Source organism: Elephantulus edwardii, unplaced genomic scaffold, assembly GCF_000299155.1.
Source record: "Elephantulus edwardii isolate Elephantulus edwardi_28Jun2011 unplaced genomic scaffold, EleEdw1.0 scaffold00369, whole genome shotgun sequence".
NCBI classification, from domain to species: domain Eukaryota; kingdom Metazoa; phylum Chordata; class Mammalia; order Macroscelidea; family Macroscelididae; genus Elephantulus; species Elephantulus edwardii.
Window position 1 is genome coordinate 975,976 of NW_006400119.1, and position 15,397 is coordinate 991,372.

The 15,397-nt window shown below is 38.9% G+C and overlaps 1 protein-coding gene across 2 annotated transcripts in view; it reads right to left on the reverse strand.

The window, feature by feature from the left end:
• The window catches only part of ABCB11 (ATP-binding cassette, sub-family B (MDR/TAP), member 11), a 155,665-nt gene that overhangs the window by 87,909 nt on the left and 52,359 nt on the right, over positions 1–15,397 (reverse strand). For both annotated transcript variants that reach the window (XM_006902109.1, XM_006902110.1), the window contains exons 9-11: positions 14,290–14,464; positions 9,320–9,433; positions 6,361–6,471 (exon numbers count right to left, since the gene is read on the reverse strand). In XM_006902109.1, coding sequence (XP_006902171.1) covers positions 6,361–6,471; positions 9,320–9,433; positions 14,290–14,464 — 400 coding nt within the window. The remainder of the gene's footprint in view (positions 1–6,360; positions 6,472–9,319; positions 9,434–14,289; positions 14,465–15,397) is intronic.

Consider the following 15,397-nt stretch of genomic DNA (forward strand, 5'->3'; position numbering starts at 1 on the left):
TGTGTGTGTGTGTGTGTGTGTGTGTGTGTGTGTGTGTATGTGTGTGTGTGAGAGAGAGAGAGAGAGAGACTTAAGACCATAAAGAAGTATCTATTGGCATCCAGCAGTAACCAACAAATTAATAAACCGACTTAGGATGAGTTTCAGCATTTAGGCCTCCTCTTTTAAAAGAACAAAACAGAACAAAAAACATTAAAGCAATAGAAATGTTTTGTTCCAGATTCAGGTTGTCAGCAAGGCCATGATCTCTGAAGTCACTAGATTAGAATATATCCTTGTCTCTTCCAACTCCTGGTAGGCCCGGACATTCCTTCATTATTTAATTGATGTTGATGATGTTCCACTGAGTTGATATGACCTATTATGACCCTTTGAATAATGGTTCTGAACCTTGCCCTATATTGAACCAACTTCACCATCTCTGACACATTTGACCCTTGCCACAGTCACTGTGACCATCTCATCTCATCTCTCTCATTTCTTCCTCTTCTGCGCTGGCCCTCTACTCTTCCAAACATGGAAATGGTGTTGCTTTCATAGTTAAAAAGACCAATTCTAGGTCCATTCTGAAGTGTAATTCTGTGAATGATAGGATAATGTCTGTACATAGATAAGACCTGTCAATACCATTATCACTCAAATATATGCATCAACAACTAAAGTCAAAGAGGAAGAAATAGATTTCTACCAACTTTTGCAGTCTGCAATTGATAAAACATGTGCTCAAGGTTCATTAATAATGATGGGTGACTGGAATGCCAAAGTTGGGAGAAGGAAGAAGGACGAGTAGTTGGAAAATATGGACTTGGTGACAGAAATGAGGTTAGATATAGACTTACACATTTTGCATAATCAATAATTTCTTCATTGTAAACACCTTTTATAAAAAAACAACAGCAACTATACACATGGACCTCATTTGATGGACTACACAGAATCAGACTAATTACATCTGTGGAAAGAATCTCTGGAGAAGCTCACTATCAGTTTTGAAAACTAGACCATGTGCTGACTGTGGAACAGATTATCAACTACTCATTCAAATTGAACCTAACGAAAATGAAAACAAATCCACAAAAACCAAACAAGAACTTGAGTCTATCCCACCTGAATTTAAAAACCATCTCAAAACGAGGTTTGATATTCAAAATGGTTGACTCTGGAGAACATTATGCTGAGTGAAATATCCCAGTCACAAAAGGACAAATATTACATGATGCCACTGTTGTAGAATGGGACTGTCCTTGGGGTTGGGGAGAGACTGAGTAAGATGGGTTCAATAATGTATACTGCACTGAAACAGAGGAGGGAGAAAACTGTTTAAAAGAGATATATAACTAGGTATTTCTGTCATCACAGGAGCTAGAGTGAGGGCTACATGGTGGAGGGGACCTGGGGGAGGGTTTGTAAAACAATGAAAGAATCTTTTCTTTTACTTTTCCATAATTTTTGACTCATGTACTTATAACTTGTTAGTCAAATTTGTGTCTTCTAGGTTGCAACACCCCCATGATACATCTTCAAGGATATGAACATGTACGGCCAAGCACAATCAATAAGAGTGCATCTAAATTCCAAAATCAATCTCCATAATAGTCTATGTGTTTCCTACTGCCAAAGGGGCCCTTTAGAGTAGTGAGAGAGGATCTTCACCCTGAAACCCACAGCATCCCTTTTCAGCAGGAAGTGGCTAAGAGAATACACCATCCCCTTTTCCTTATGACTCAGGGTGAAGTCTCTCTCAGGGAGGAGTGATAGGGAATGGCAAAGGACACACTGACAAAGAAGATTAATCAGAACTGGCTTTGACAAGCACTGTGGCATTTGGACAAGAACAAACTGGGAGGAGGGTAGAGAGAATAGTGCAACAATGAATGAATGGAAATCCAAAATCTCTGTAAATGTTTATGAAAATTAATAAAATATAATTATAGAAGAAAAAAAAAACGAGGTTTGAGGCATTGAACACTAATGAATGAAGACCAGATGAGTTGCAGGATAATATAAAGAGTATCATCCATGAAGAAAGCAAAATGTCATTTTGGAGACAGAGGATGAAGGAAAGACCAAGATGAATAGCAGAGGATTCTCTGAATATTGCACTAGAAACCCAAAAAATCAAAACAAAGGGAACAAGTTTGAAAAAGGTAAAGAGTTGAGCAGAAGATTTCAAAGGGCAGCTCAAGAAGACAAAGCAAAGTATTATAATGAAATGTCAAAGAGCTGGAGTCAGAAAATTAAAAGGGAAAAAATTCATTCAGCATTTCTTAAGCTGAAGGAACGTAAGAACAAATTCAAGTCGTGAGTTACAATACTTAAAGATGCTATGGACAGAAGACTGAATAATCCAGGAAGCATCAAAAGAAGATGGAAGGAATGCAAAGGGTCACTGCACCAAAAAGAATTGGCTAACAGAGAACCTTTTCAGGAAGTAGCATATGATCAAGTACCAATGGTAACAAAGGAAGAAGTTCAAGCTGCTCTGAAGGAACTGCCAAAAAATAAGGCACCAGGAATTGTTGAAAGGCAAACTGAGATAGCTCAACAAACAGATGCAGCCTTGGGCGTGCTCATCAGGTGTGCCAAAAAATCTGGAGGACAGCTACCAGGCTAATTGACAGGAAGAGATACATATTTGTTTTCATGTTCCTCCTAAAAAAGGCAGGGGACATCTGGCGGCCTATGGGTAAAAAGCAGCATTGCAATCCCCTCCTCCTAAAAAGTGATCCTACAGAATGTGGAAATTACTGAACAATATCATTTAAATCACATGCAAACAAAATCTTGCTGAAGATAATCCAAAAATGACAGAAACAGTACATTGACCGAGAACTGTCAGAAATACAAGCTGGATTTAGTACTATGTTTATCGTTACTGATGTCAAAAGGATTATGGCTGAAAGTAGAGAGTATCAAAAGAATTTCTATTTGTGTTTTATCAACAATGCAAAGGCACCTGACTGGGTGGATCACAACAAATTGTGGCTAACATTGAGAAGAATGGGAATCCCAGAACCTTCTCATGTGAAACCTAAACCTAGACCAAGAAGCTATTGTCAGAACAGAGCAGGGGAACACTGAGTGATTCAAAATCAAGAAAATCAGGGATGTGTCCTTTCTCCATACCTTTTCAATCTATATGCTGAATAGATTATCCATGAGGCTGGACTTTGTGAAGAAGAATGTGGCATCTGGATTGGAGGGATCCACGTCACACAAATGACACAACTTTGCTTCCCCAAATTGAGGAGGACCTGACATAGACTGCAGCCTTCAATATGGATTGCACCTCAACATCAAGAAAATAAAGATTCTCACCACCAGGCCAGTAGGTAGTATCATCATACATGAAGGAAAAGATTGAGGTTGTTAATGATTTTATTTTGCTTGGATCCACAATCAACATTCTTAGCTCGGCAGTCAGAAAATCAAAAGATGAGTTGCGTTAGGAAAATCTGCTGTCAAGGATCTCTCCAGAGTGGTGAAGAGCAGCAATGTAAGTCTAGAGACTAAGGTGCACCTGACTCAGATCATGATCTTCTCAATTGCTTGCTATCCATCTGAGAGCTGGACAGTGAATAAAGATGACAGAAGAATAATCAATGCCTTTGGCTTGTGGTGTGTAGATGAATATTGAACATACCGTGGGCTGCCAAGAGAATAAATAGGTATGCCCTGGAAAGGGTGAAATCAATTGTTTCGTGGAGGCAGAATTTTGAAGCTCCATCTTACATACTTTGGGAATTGTTGCCAGGAGAGACTAGTCCTTGGAGTTGCATTCATAGTCAAAACCTCCACCCCTCATGATGCCTCTGACTAATCCCTAATATGATATAAATTAACATTGAGGCAAATAAATAATGATAATTTTTAATATTATGCTCGAAAATCTAATGCCAGACACTACTGACATACTAAGATATTGCATAGAGATTGTTGTTATTAGTTAAAGGAAAACATAGTTAGAAGCAAAATACTAATTTCCTTACCCTGGATTTAGAGTAAAATCATTTGTAAACTTTAAGTTGGCAGACTCTCACCTTGTGTGTGAACACATTGTTTTAATGAATTTGATGAAATGTTTGTGGCATGTTGCTGCGTACAAAGCACTGTGGAAGGTAAAGTGAATCCTGGTGAAAGTCTAGAAGGCAGACAAGAAATGAATTCACAGTCATCTCCGCCTGTGTGATTAACTGCCTCTGAAAACCCACTGGAGGGTCAGCTATGGGTCTGTTTTGACTCAACGGCACGCAACAACAGCAACAACATTTTCATCAATAAAGCACAAATTTTAAATTTAACTTTATTTCACTAAGTATGTAAGGGATGTTGAGGTCCATTATATCACATGTCTTTCATTTCACACAAGGAGTCAGGCTTGTATAATAGTTTCCACATATTGGACCATAAGATCCACATGACAGGCAGGCATTAAGTGGGCATATTACCTTTATAATAGTCCCATATGGGGCATAATAGGGCTAAGCACTTATCCATAGCATGGATGGAGAATACTTATGAGCCAAAGTGAGAGGACTATTAAACCAAAATATTGTTACTGAGACTAGAAGGTAAAACAGTAATTCAATGAATCTGCTTCTTTTCAATCATTATTTCTTGGCAACTATTGTGAGTTACTCTTCACTATCTACTGCTTAATAATTCGTTGTTGTCAAGTCAGAAACCCACTCATAACTGACCCTCCAGTGGGTTTTCAGAGGCTGTAAATCACATAGGAAGAGACTGAGCATTTTTTTCCAGCAGAGCAACTGGTGGACTAAAATCAACTGCCTTTGAGTTGGCAGCATGACTTTTTATCGTGAAGCTACCAGCATGCCCTTATCGACTAAATATTGTTGTTGTTTGTCTGAGTCGAGCACAACTCATAGCGACCCTATGAACAAAAGGCCTGAAGCCCCTCTACAACTTTTGACATTCATGAAAATTCATAAGAGTTTTCAGAGGCATGTTGTTTAGGAAGTGGATGTCACTCCTGCTTCCAAAATCCAATGTATAGGAAGTTTTAATTTTCCTTTACTGTGTGTGAGCGCTACCTCACCATTCAGAGTAATCAAAGTGCTGTTGTATGCATTATGGCATTAGATATGTATACATATACATACATGATATACAACATTAATCCAAGATATATTTCAAACATGTAAGTGGATATCTGTAGGATAAGAATCAAATATGTTAACAGCATTGAATTTAACTCTGTGAGGATAACAGAAATAATATTAAGAGAGTGTGGCTAATGACAGTCTATTAAAAATGAAGTATGAATTTCATTTCAAAGCCAGCAGATTCAGTCTGAGTAGATCCCAATTTCCTAGAGTAAAATGCCTTTAAAGATACTTGCTAATTAGGTCCTAGGAAACTCTAAATCTTTGTTTTCTCACCATGTACTCTGATGATCACCTAGCACAAAGATATGTGAACACACATCACAATGTTATCTTCCTACAAGCACTGATAGAGTGACCCTTGAGCACTTAGAGATGACAATTTAAAAAGTACAAAGCCATCAGCTTGTCTTTACCATTTCATATCCCACTCACTCAGCATGTTCTGCCTGCCCAAGTCACTAAGGAAATGCTTAATGAAAATGTACTTCTTGAATGCGCAGACTCCCTTGAAGCTTAACACATGCTTGGAATGGCAGGACCTGTGGCTCATTTCAACAGAACATCTTACAGTTGACTTAACCTGAAAGAGTTGTCAGATTGTGTTCCCATCAAAGGGATTTGCACGTATAAGTATCATAAAGGAATGCCATGTGTCACCTGAAAATGTCACAACACCCACGGATACTTCCAGAGAAACGTGCTTCAGTTCCCTGTTCCTGGAAGCTGAATCAAACTTCAAAACAACAAGTAATTTGTGGCTCTTGGAATGAATCAGCTAAAATAAAAATGTCACCTTTGAGCCAGGAACTGAACTCACCCCTGTGACGTCAGTCAAACAATAAACAGGCTGAAAAAGAACTATCACAGAGGTACTCATGGCTTAGAACAATAAACCGCACAAGGTCGAAAAGGCAGCATTTGCCCAGGGATAAGGTTCAGAAGGAAGGAAGGGAGAGGCCAGAAAATATGAATGGAAATGGCAGGGAGGAAACCGGAAGAGTGCTGTCACAATGCAGGGAGTGCAACAAACAAAATGTTTTATGAGTAAAGGAGATGATTGAATGGAAAATCAATTTATTCTATACATTTTCACTCAAATCACAATTGTTGTTGTTGTGTACTGTCAAGTCAGAATCAACCCATATATAGCTCACCCTCTGGCAGGTTTTCAGAAGCAATTAATAGCACAGAAGGAGATTTCCCAGTTTCTTTGGGAAAGACTGGAGCTCACCTTAACATCTGGTCTGGAGGGATAATAGAAGGTCACATTATGGAACTCAATTTCACCCTTGATTCGATCCAACTTGTAACCATCTTCTGACATGCAGTCAATGACTGGTTTCTAGGAGTGAAAATAAAAGGGTAAATACCAACAAGTTATACATATAAACACTAAATTTCAGTTTTCATTTACTGAAAAAAATTGTAAAAACAACCACGTCAAACATTATAGAGATGCTACAGATAGTAAGCTCACTGCTGTTGAGTCAGAATTGACTCATAGCTGACCCTCCAGTGAGTTTTCAGAGGGTATAAAGTGTATAGGCAGAGATTACCTGCCCATCTTTCTCCTGTGGAGCAGCTGGTGGATTTGAACCATGTGTCTCAAGGATCAGTAGCATAATCCTAAACTGCTAGACCACCAGAGCTTCCTGTGCTATGGGTAAGTTGCTGTCAAATTAAACACTTGTTTCTAATAGTAATAATAAACTCGGATGGCTTAGTTGTAAAGAGCCATGCTGTCAACACAAGGCTGTGGGAGCAAGATGTACAATTAACTCCCGTGCAATTTACTGCCTATGAAAACCTGCTGGAAGGTCAGCTACCATCAAGTCAGTACCAACTCTCGATGGTGCATAAGAGAAACAACAATAGTAATAATACCGCTGCTGTTATTGAGTATTGTCAGTTCCAACTCAGAGTGACCCCCTGTGACTGAGTAGAATGATGTCACAGCCTTCTCTTGGCTGGAATCTTGAAGAAAGTAGACAGGTCTTCCTTCTCTGAGCCTCATGAGTGGGTTTGAAACATCAACATTTTGATCAGCAACCACATATATTATTATAATTCAGTGAGATCTTACTACACATAAAAGACAAAAGGGTTTTAACATGCTTTTTAATTTTTTTTAAACATCAACATATTTAACTAGGCAGTCCATTTTCCTGTTAAATCAAATCTCAGGAAAGTTAAGTATCTCCTCTTAAACTAACTCATTATCTAACTCATGAACTATGTTGGGGTCCACTAGTACTTCTCATCTGACTGCTCATTGTAGATGATTAAACTCTCATTTCTGCAAGCGATGTTTTCAACACTACCAGTTTCTCATTTATATGCTCAGTTTCAGCTTGTTGTGTTATTAAGTTTAGCTAGACAAAACATCTAGTTAGTCAGACAAGGGAGAAGATCACCTCTAGCTTCCAGAAAGTCGTCATCAGGGCTCTACTTGGGATACAATTTTGGAGCTTTTACAAAGATATTGAAATAATTTCGCATGCCTTTTTTTTTTTACTTCATAGTTAGAGATTCTTTTAGAATCTTTTTATTTGAGAATATAGCAACAATAAGAATGAGGTAGAATTTTGGGAGTTCTATATTTTTATGCTTCAACAATCTTTTCTCTTTTTTTCAAAAAGACAAAATAATTCCCCAAATTCTAAAGTACAAAACAGATAAAGTGCTGAAGAGTGTCCTCATGCAAGAGAAACCATTGCTCGGCAGAAATACTCATGGTTTCGGAGCCCTAGCAAATACTTCTCTAGGCTAGGACTAATTATTTTTTTTTTTCAGGGAGGAAAAGAGTGTATCATCATCTCTCCACTTCTATTGCTGGATTTGTAGTCACTGACTCAATTTCCAACTTGGTCTAGGGTAGAAGCTGTGCTGTAATCCCGAAGGCACACAGTTTGAATCCATCGGCTGCTCCACAGGAGGATGGGAAATCTCCTCCCTTGCAATTTGCATGGAAAACCTTTTGAAGGGTCAGCTATCAGTTGGTCCTGACTGGATGGCAAACAACAACTTGACTTCAAGTGTGATACAATAGAAAATTCTAACCAGCCTGCCAGGGCCTTCATAAACTTAGGAGACTGCCACACTTGAGATAATCGTTTTATGAACTTGATCTTAAAGTCCTGTAAAATTAGCCCCTTCTAATCCCTCCAGCCTCTGCCCCTTGCTCTCTCTGTTGTGTCACAGTGACCTTCTTTTAGCTCCTTGAATTCACCAGGAGGTCTCTACCGCCAGTAACCTCACTGCAGTAGCCTCCCAGACACCACTGACCAACCACCTTGACACAAGGATGACCCATGGGCATCAGAAATACAACTGTGCTCCAAAGCGTTTTCTTTTCTTTTTAAAAAGTTGTATTATTTTCTGCGGCATTGTTGAGAATGTAACAAATTATAATCAAACATACAACAATTCAACTATTTCTACATGCAAATTCAGTGACACTGATTACTTTCTTCAAATTGTGCAACTATTCTCTCTCTCTTTTTCTGAGTTCCTCCCAACCACCCACCTAGGAACATAAATTCACTGACCCCTCAAGGTTCTCTTGAGTTCTTGTTGTCAATTTTATCTCATATTGATAGTTTTTAAAAGAGGATAATACTACATAAGGTAGAACCTGGTGGCGGTCAAAATGGGCAGCCAAGTCCAAAGGCAAAGAAAGATAGGCAATCTTCTGTGCAAATTATAGGCTTCTGAAAACCCAATGCAAGTCAGCTATGTATCCATTCCGACTGGATGGCACACAACAACAGTTAAACTATTTTTGGTTTTCAGAAGATTCAGGGCTACTTTGGGCCTAAGGTTGTGGGTTCAAAGGTTTTCAGTGGTTAATAATATTTTTTTTCCCTGCAGGCAGGGGTCAGGGGCGGTGGAGGGCCTTCTTCCAAAGTATTTCTGGGTGAATGCAAAGCTTGGTCAGCAGATGAGTGCATGAACAATTTGCACCACTCTGACTCCCTGAGTAAGAGAGCAGGGGCCTTATTCCTTATTTGTTCTGGTCCACGGTTGCATTCTCAGCTCTTAGAACTGGGTCAAGCTCATGAAAACATTTAATTAGTCAATCTGAATAAAGAGTATTGTGCTACTGCTCTTTTTTCTTTATTTTTAATTCTTCAGGAGTTCATAACCCTACCCGTCAACCCCTTAAGGATTTTACTTGGACTCTTACATACCCGGTCTATGGTCTCAAAAACCTTGCTGGCAGCTGCACGTCCAGTTGCAAAGGCTTCCAAACAAGTAGATGCATTGCCAAGGTTTAAAGCTGCTACTAAGACGCTCAGAAAAATCTGAAATGACAAGAGGTAGAGTTTCCCTGAGATTTTTGGATTTGTAAGTAGCGCCACTAGCACCTAGGCCATTGTAAGAATGCAAACTGCTCAGAAATATTCTTCCATAGGCATCGGAAAGCTACAGGACTTGCTGGCTATTTGGAGGTTTTGTCCTAGAAAACATTCCAAAATTTTCCATTGTTTTGATTTAAAGTAATGAATTTTTTTTTTGACTGAATGTTACTCATCGATAAGGAAGAGCATGCTTCATAACGAGTATTGAGGTCTTTGCAAGGCAGCTTATTAGAATATTGATATATATTCATTTAATTCTTTATATAAACAGTCTTCCAGTGCTTTTCTAGTTAAAGAGAGAAAAAATAAAGACACTAAGTCACCCTGACTTACCCAGGGATTGGCACATGTGTTAGGCTAGTCACTGTTCTCACTAGGAATACTGTCATTATACTACTAATAAATAACAAAACAATTTCTGATACTAGGTGTTTGCCCCTATGACTTCGCTATATCATTAAAACAGAAAAGGAAATAGATGTATACGGCAGTTACCTAAGTTGCCCTACATCACAACATGTAATATGATGGGATATGAACGCTGGCCCTTTACTGCCATTCTTTTGAGCTTCCATATGCACCTATTGCTGGGCACATGCGGAAGGAATGGTCAAGGTCCTGTGAAGAGATGGGAGAACTTTCCGTTGAATCACCAATACAGTTCATAGCCAGGTGTTCCTACTGCACAGCACGCTATTTTGTCAGAGCTGATTCTAAAGCTGAGGAAGGGGCCATGCAGAGCCTCAGGCTGCCTCCAACACAAGGAATACAGCACCCACTTCCTCACTCTGTCAACCGCATCCTGGTTACATGGCTCATAAGGACATTGTTAGCTACAATGTCTTGGGGACTAGAGTTGAATACTGAGCTAAAAATCTGATTCCTACATGGATGTGATCTTTTCCAGATAATCAGATGATCTTAGTTTATGGCGGTTTCCACAGCCAGCGCCTTCTTGGTTACATCAGCTTCCCCACACAGCCTCCTCTCCACTCTCTTTCTTGTCTTTCTTTTTGTGGTGAGAATGGCTGGAGCATGGGCCTTCTCGGAGCCCTTCTCAGGTATCTCCATCCCTTCTCCAGTAAGCCTGATGTCAGAGTGATTAACAAGACCAGTGTAAGTCCCACACAGGCTGTGAGCCAGCCCTCTCACACTATCTCCCTGAACTCTCCAGGTTATACATGCAGACAACGTTGTCTTTTTTTTTTTTTCTGCCCTTCTTTTTCCTTCTTCTCAATTATAGCAGACAGTATCTCACAATGGCAGAGTACTTATTTTTCCTAAACTCTAATATCTTTATACATGCTATAAGGACAATAATGGTGTACGCCTCAGAGGTTGAAGGAGCACTAATAGTGTAGTGCATAAAATGTGGAGTTTATAATTGAAAATTCAGTGGTTCAAATCCACCAGCTGCTCCACAAGAGAAAGAGAGGCAGTCTCCTCCCCATTCATAAGAAACTCTACATGTTTGAATTGACTCAAAGACATTGGGATTGTCAAGAAATTTAAATGTGATTGTTGTATGTGAAGAGTATTCATCTAGTACCTGATACATAAATAATAACTGTTGTTGTTGTGTTGTTATCTTCCGTCGAGTTGCCTGCAACTCATAGCGACCCTATGTACAATGGCCCTAAACCCTGCTCTATCCTGTGCTAATCACACTGCCTCTGACACACCCATCCCAATTATCCCAGTCACCCTCATAGAGGGTCTTCCCCTCCTGCACTGTCCCTCCACACTCCCAAGCATGACGTCCTTCTCCAAGGACCAGTCCCTCCTTACAACATGTCCAAAGTATGTCAGACAAAGCTTCAGAATCTTTGTCTCCAAGGAGCAGCCTGGTTTAACCCTCTCTAGAATAAATGTGTTCATTAAATAATAACTATGATAATGATGATGATGTTGTAAGTGGCAAGATCCCACACTTGAGAAATAGTGAGAAGCTCATAAACACTTCTTTTTTTTTTTTTTTGTGACCAGTCTCCACAAGGGCCTTTTGAGCTCTCCAAAAGCAACTATTCTACTCTCTAACTTTAGCAAAATAGCATCGATAGATAATTTGTAAACAAATAACACATGACTGTGTCTCTCTAAAACTTTATTTATACAAAACAGGTAGCCAATTGCATTTGGCTGATCAGCCAGAGTTTGTCAAACTCTGTGTGGAGGTCTAAAATAAGCCTGGAGTTTTACCTTGTTCCCCTGGTTTAGAGAGCTATGATTTCAATTGCAATTATTGCTGAGAGTGTTGAGGGGAGAAACGAGTGACAAAGGACCGAGTCATGTTCGTAATGCTGTCATAGTAGCTAACATACATTTCTGAAAGATTATTGTTTTATACCAAAACTGGACTGTAGCATGGAATAGTCATGTGAGAAAAGAAAGGGGAAGAGAGTCTGCTCTGGAACAACTTGTGGTTGGCCTCTGCTGGAGAGGAAATGCCCACGCTCCCGTGGAAGACACATACAAAGGCAGGAAAACTGTACTTCATGTGTCAGGCCCCCAAACCACAAAGACCTGAGTTCAAACCCCTGCTCTACACCACCTGATGCATGTCTCTTCACCAAAGAAATTGCCACTTAATTTTTCAAAGTAGAAAAATTATGACACCAATTGCAAAGAAAAGTTTTTAATATTATGTGTAGTAATTATGTTCAACTCACTTTGTGAGCATTGTATGCCCTAAATGAACGTTACCTTTTATTGTTGTCATTTCTTTTTTTTCTTGAACTCTCGACCATAAGAGGGACATAAAAGAACAGTATTCTGTGACATCCAGCTTCCCTTTATCGTTTTTCCCAAAAGATGACAGAACGTTTTTCTGTCTGTATACAAGTGTACTAATTACAGTCATTTATGTGAACTACTTACCATTTATGCCCAATTACCATGCAGACAGTAACGACTTTGTGCATCAGAAAATGTGCTAGATTAACATAATTGTTAATTAGTTTAGTGCATTAAACACTAAACTCAACTCATGCATACTGAACCTTCATAGTTTGCTGCTCAAAAGCACAGCCAAGAACTCACCACTACGAGAGTGAAGGAGAGAGAACAATGAGAACACTGTTAAAAGATGTCTCTCATTTTCCCAAAGGAAAAGGAAAATTTCTCAACATGTAAATCGAGGTTTATAGGGAGAGGTCAGGAGTAAGAAGTTACTAATTATGAAAGTTTAAGTTAAGTTTGAGCCTCATAAGGTGCCATTTCTAAATGTACTTAAGTATTTAAGATAAAGGAACAGGTAGTTTACATACAGTACAGAACAGCTCATAGCCACCTTGGCAATAAAAACCCATAAAACTTGATTCACTAGAAAAGCATTGTTGTTGCCACTGCTGCTGCCACTGCTGTTGTCATTGTTGCCAACATTGATTCTGACTCCAGTGACCCCATGTGTGCAGGGTTGAACTGCTCCACAGCGTTTTCAGTGGTAAGGAGTTGTACCACCAAACCAAAGGCAGATGGTTCAAATCTACCAGCTGCTCTAGGGAACAAGATGGACAGTCTCCTCCTGTGAGATTTACTGCCTCTAAAAACCTGCTTAAAGGTCAGCTATGAGTCATTTCCAACTGGATGGTACGTACAACATAGCACTTTCAAGGCTGTTACATATTGGAAAGATTGTGAGTCCTATATTTTAAGGTATCTTTGGTTGGTTTGGAACTACTAACCTTTGGGTTGTAGTCAAGCACTTAACCATTTGTGCTCGCCAGGGTCTCCTAGAAATGTTACCAAGGAATTGTCCTTTCTAATAATTTAATTGATTTTCATACAATAATTCATGTATATTATGTTTAATGCTTGTAAACTGTGTTTTTTACAATCTTTCATGTACATTGTGTTTTGCTCATGGCATTATTTTTATACAATCATTCATATGTATTGTATTTTATATAATAAATTACTATTGGTCTATGCCTATCATTACCCAACTTTTCAAGTCCCCTCTAAATCTTTGCTAGTTCTTCACCAATCCCATATACCCACTGACCTCTGCTGTTGTTGGGTACCAACCCATAATTACCCTTTGGTTGCTTTTCAAAGGCAATTAATCATGCAGGAAGAGATTTCCCATCTTTCTCCCACGGGGCAGCTAGTGGCTTGAAACCACCTGCCTTTGAGTAGACAGTTTAACTTTTTTTTTTTAAATAAAATTTTATTTTGTGAGTTTAAAGAACAATTACAGAGAAGTTAGATTTTCATTCACTGATTTTTGCATATTTTACCCGCTTACCCACCCTTTCCCCTCTTCTAGTTCACTTTTTTTTTCAGTGCAGTATACACAATTTATCCAGTTTTTCTCAGTCTTACCCCAACAGTTTAACTTCTTACAACTAGGCTGTCAGAGTCTATTTAGTTAAGAATACTATTGACTTGATATTTCAGTAGTTTATCATGTTTCACAAGAATGTCCATTGACACATACTTTGTTTTGGTACTAAATTCAATTGTATGAGCTGTTCATTTTCACCTACAGAGGTCTGAATTTCCATTTTCACAGTGTACTATCTTCTGGACTGTGGTTAGAAATGTGTTGTTTTACAGCCGCAATATCATAAGCTAATTGTAAACCATTAAATTACTGGTCTCATCAGTTCAAATAGTCAGCATCCCTTTACCATAAAATGCATGGTTATCACTGGCTGCTGCAGATGAGCACTATGAAATCATTGATGCTTTTTGTCCTCAGACACCAAAGGAATAAACAACATGTTTAATCAGGGGGCTTTGCTGAGTTATAAGAAAGGGGAAAACAAGTCATGTGGAGGTCACCGAGATCAAAGTACCTGGATTAGAGTTCCTGCTGTATAATCCCCTTCATCCAGAACGAGCTGGGAGCCATACCAGAAGGCCAACGCATAGCACAGGAAGATGAGGCACCAGAAGTACCCAGTGAAGAATCCCATCACTATCCCCTTTCTTATTCCCCATCGCTGGGCAAACACGAGATTTTTCTCATACCTGTGAAGAGAAAAGGTTTATATCTGTTTCAGAAGCAGCAGCTCAAGTCACAACAATTAAAAGGGTCTAAATGTATAGAAATTATTCAACAATTATAAAGGCCTCCCAAACCTATGGCAGCTGTAGAGAAAGGAAGCCACCACACCTTCTGAGAGATTATGTCAAGTTTGTTTGAACCTGGTAGTTAAACGTACTGAAAGAACGGCACCTCGGAAAGCCTCGTACTTAATTATTGTTGGATAAGTACCATCAGGGCACACTTTGGCACAAGAGAATAGACTTTTCAATGTAAATTATTTTATCTTTCCTATTTTATTATTTGGAATACCAAATGCATTATTAGAGCATAAAAAAGAATGAAACGTGATTATAAGATAATGCAATGTTTCCTGAAAGAGTTTCTCTGAGAAAATCTGTATTCCAAATCCCTGACCTTCAGAATTTATACTCTAGGGTTAAATGCTCCAAAATCTTTATGTTAATTCTATCCTTTTCTGCTAAAATCTAACTCAACAGCAAAGTTTATTTAGATTGAAGTCTTTATGCAGTACTTAACCTTTTGCTCTCTTAAAACTGCAGAACTAAAAAACAAGGAACTCATGAAATATTATACAAAATGGGTAACCATGGAGGACATTAAGCTGAGTGAAATATCTCAGTCATAAAAGGACAAACACTGGATAATACCACTGTTATAAAACAGGACTGATATGGGGGTTGGGAGGAAACTAAGAAAAGAGGGGATAAATAATATACACGGTTTTGTAACAGATGAGGGAGAAAGAAATGTATAAAAGGAATATATGATTAGGTATTATTGGCATGACAAGAGTCCAGATTAAGAGAAGCATAGTAAAGTGGACTGCAGGGGGACTGTATAACAATGAAAGAAATTTTTTTCCAAAGAGAAAGTGAACTGGGGGGTGGCGGGGG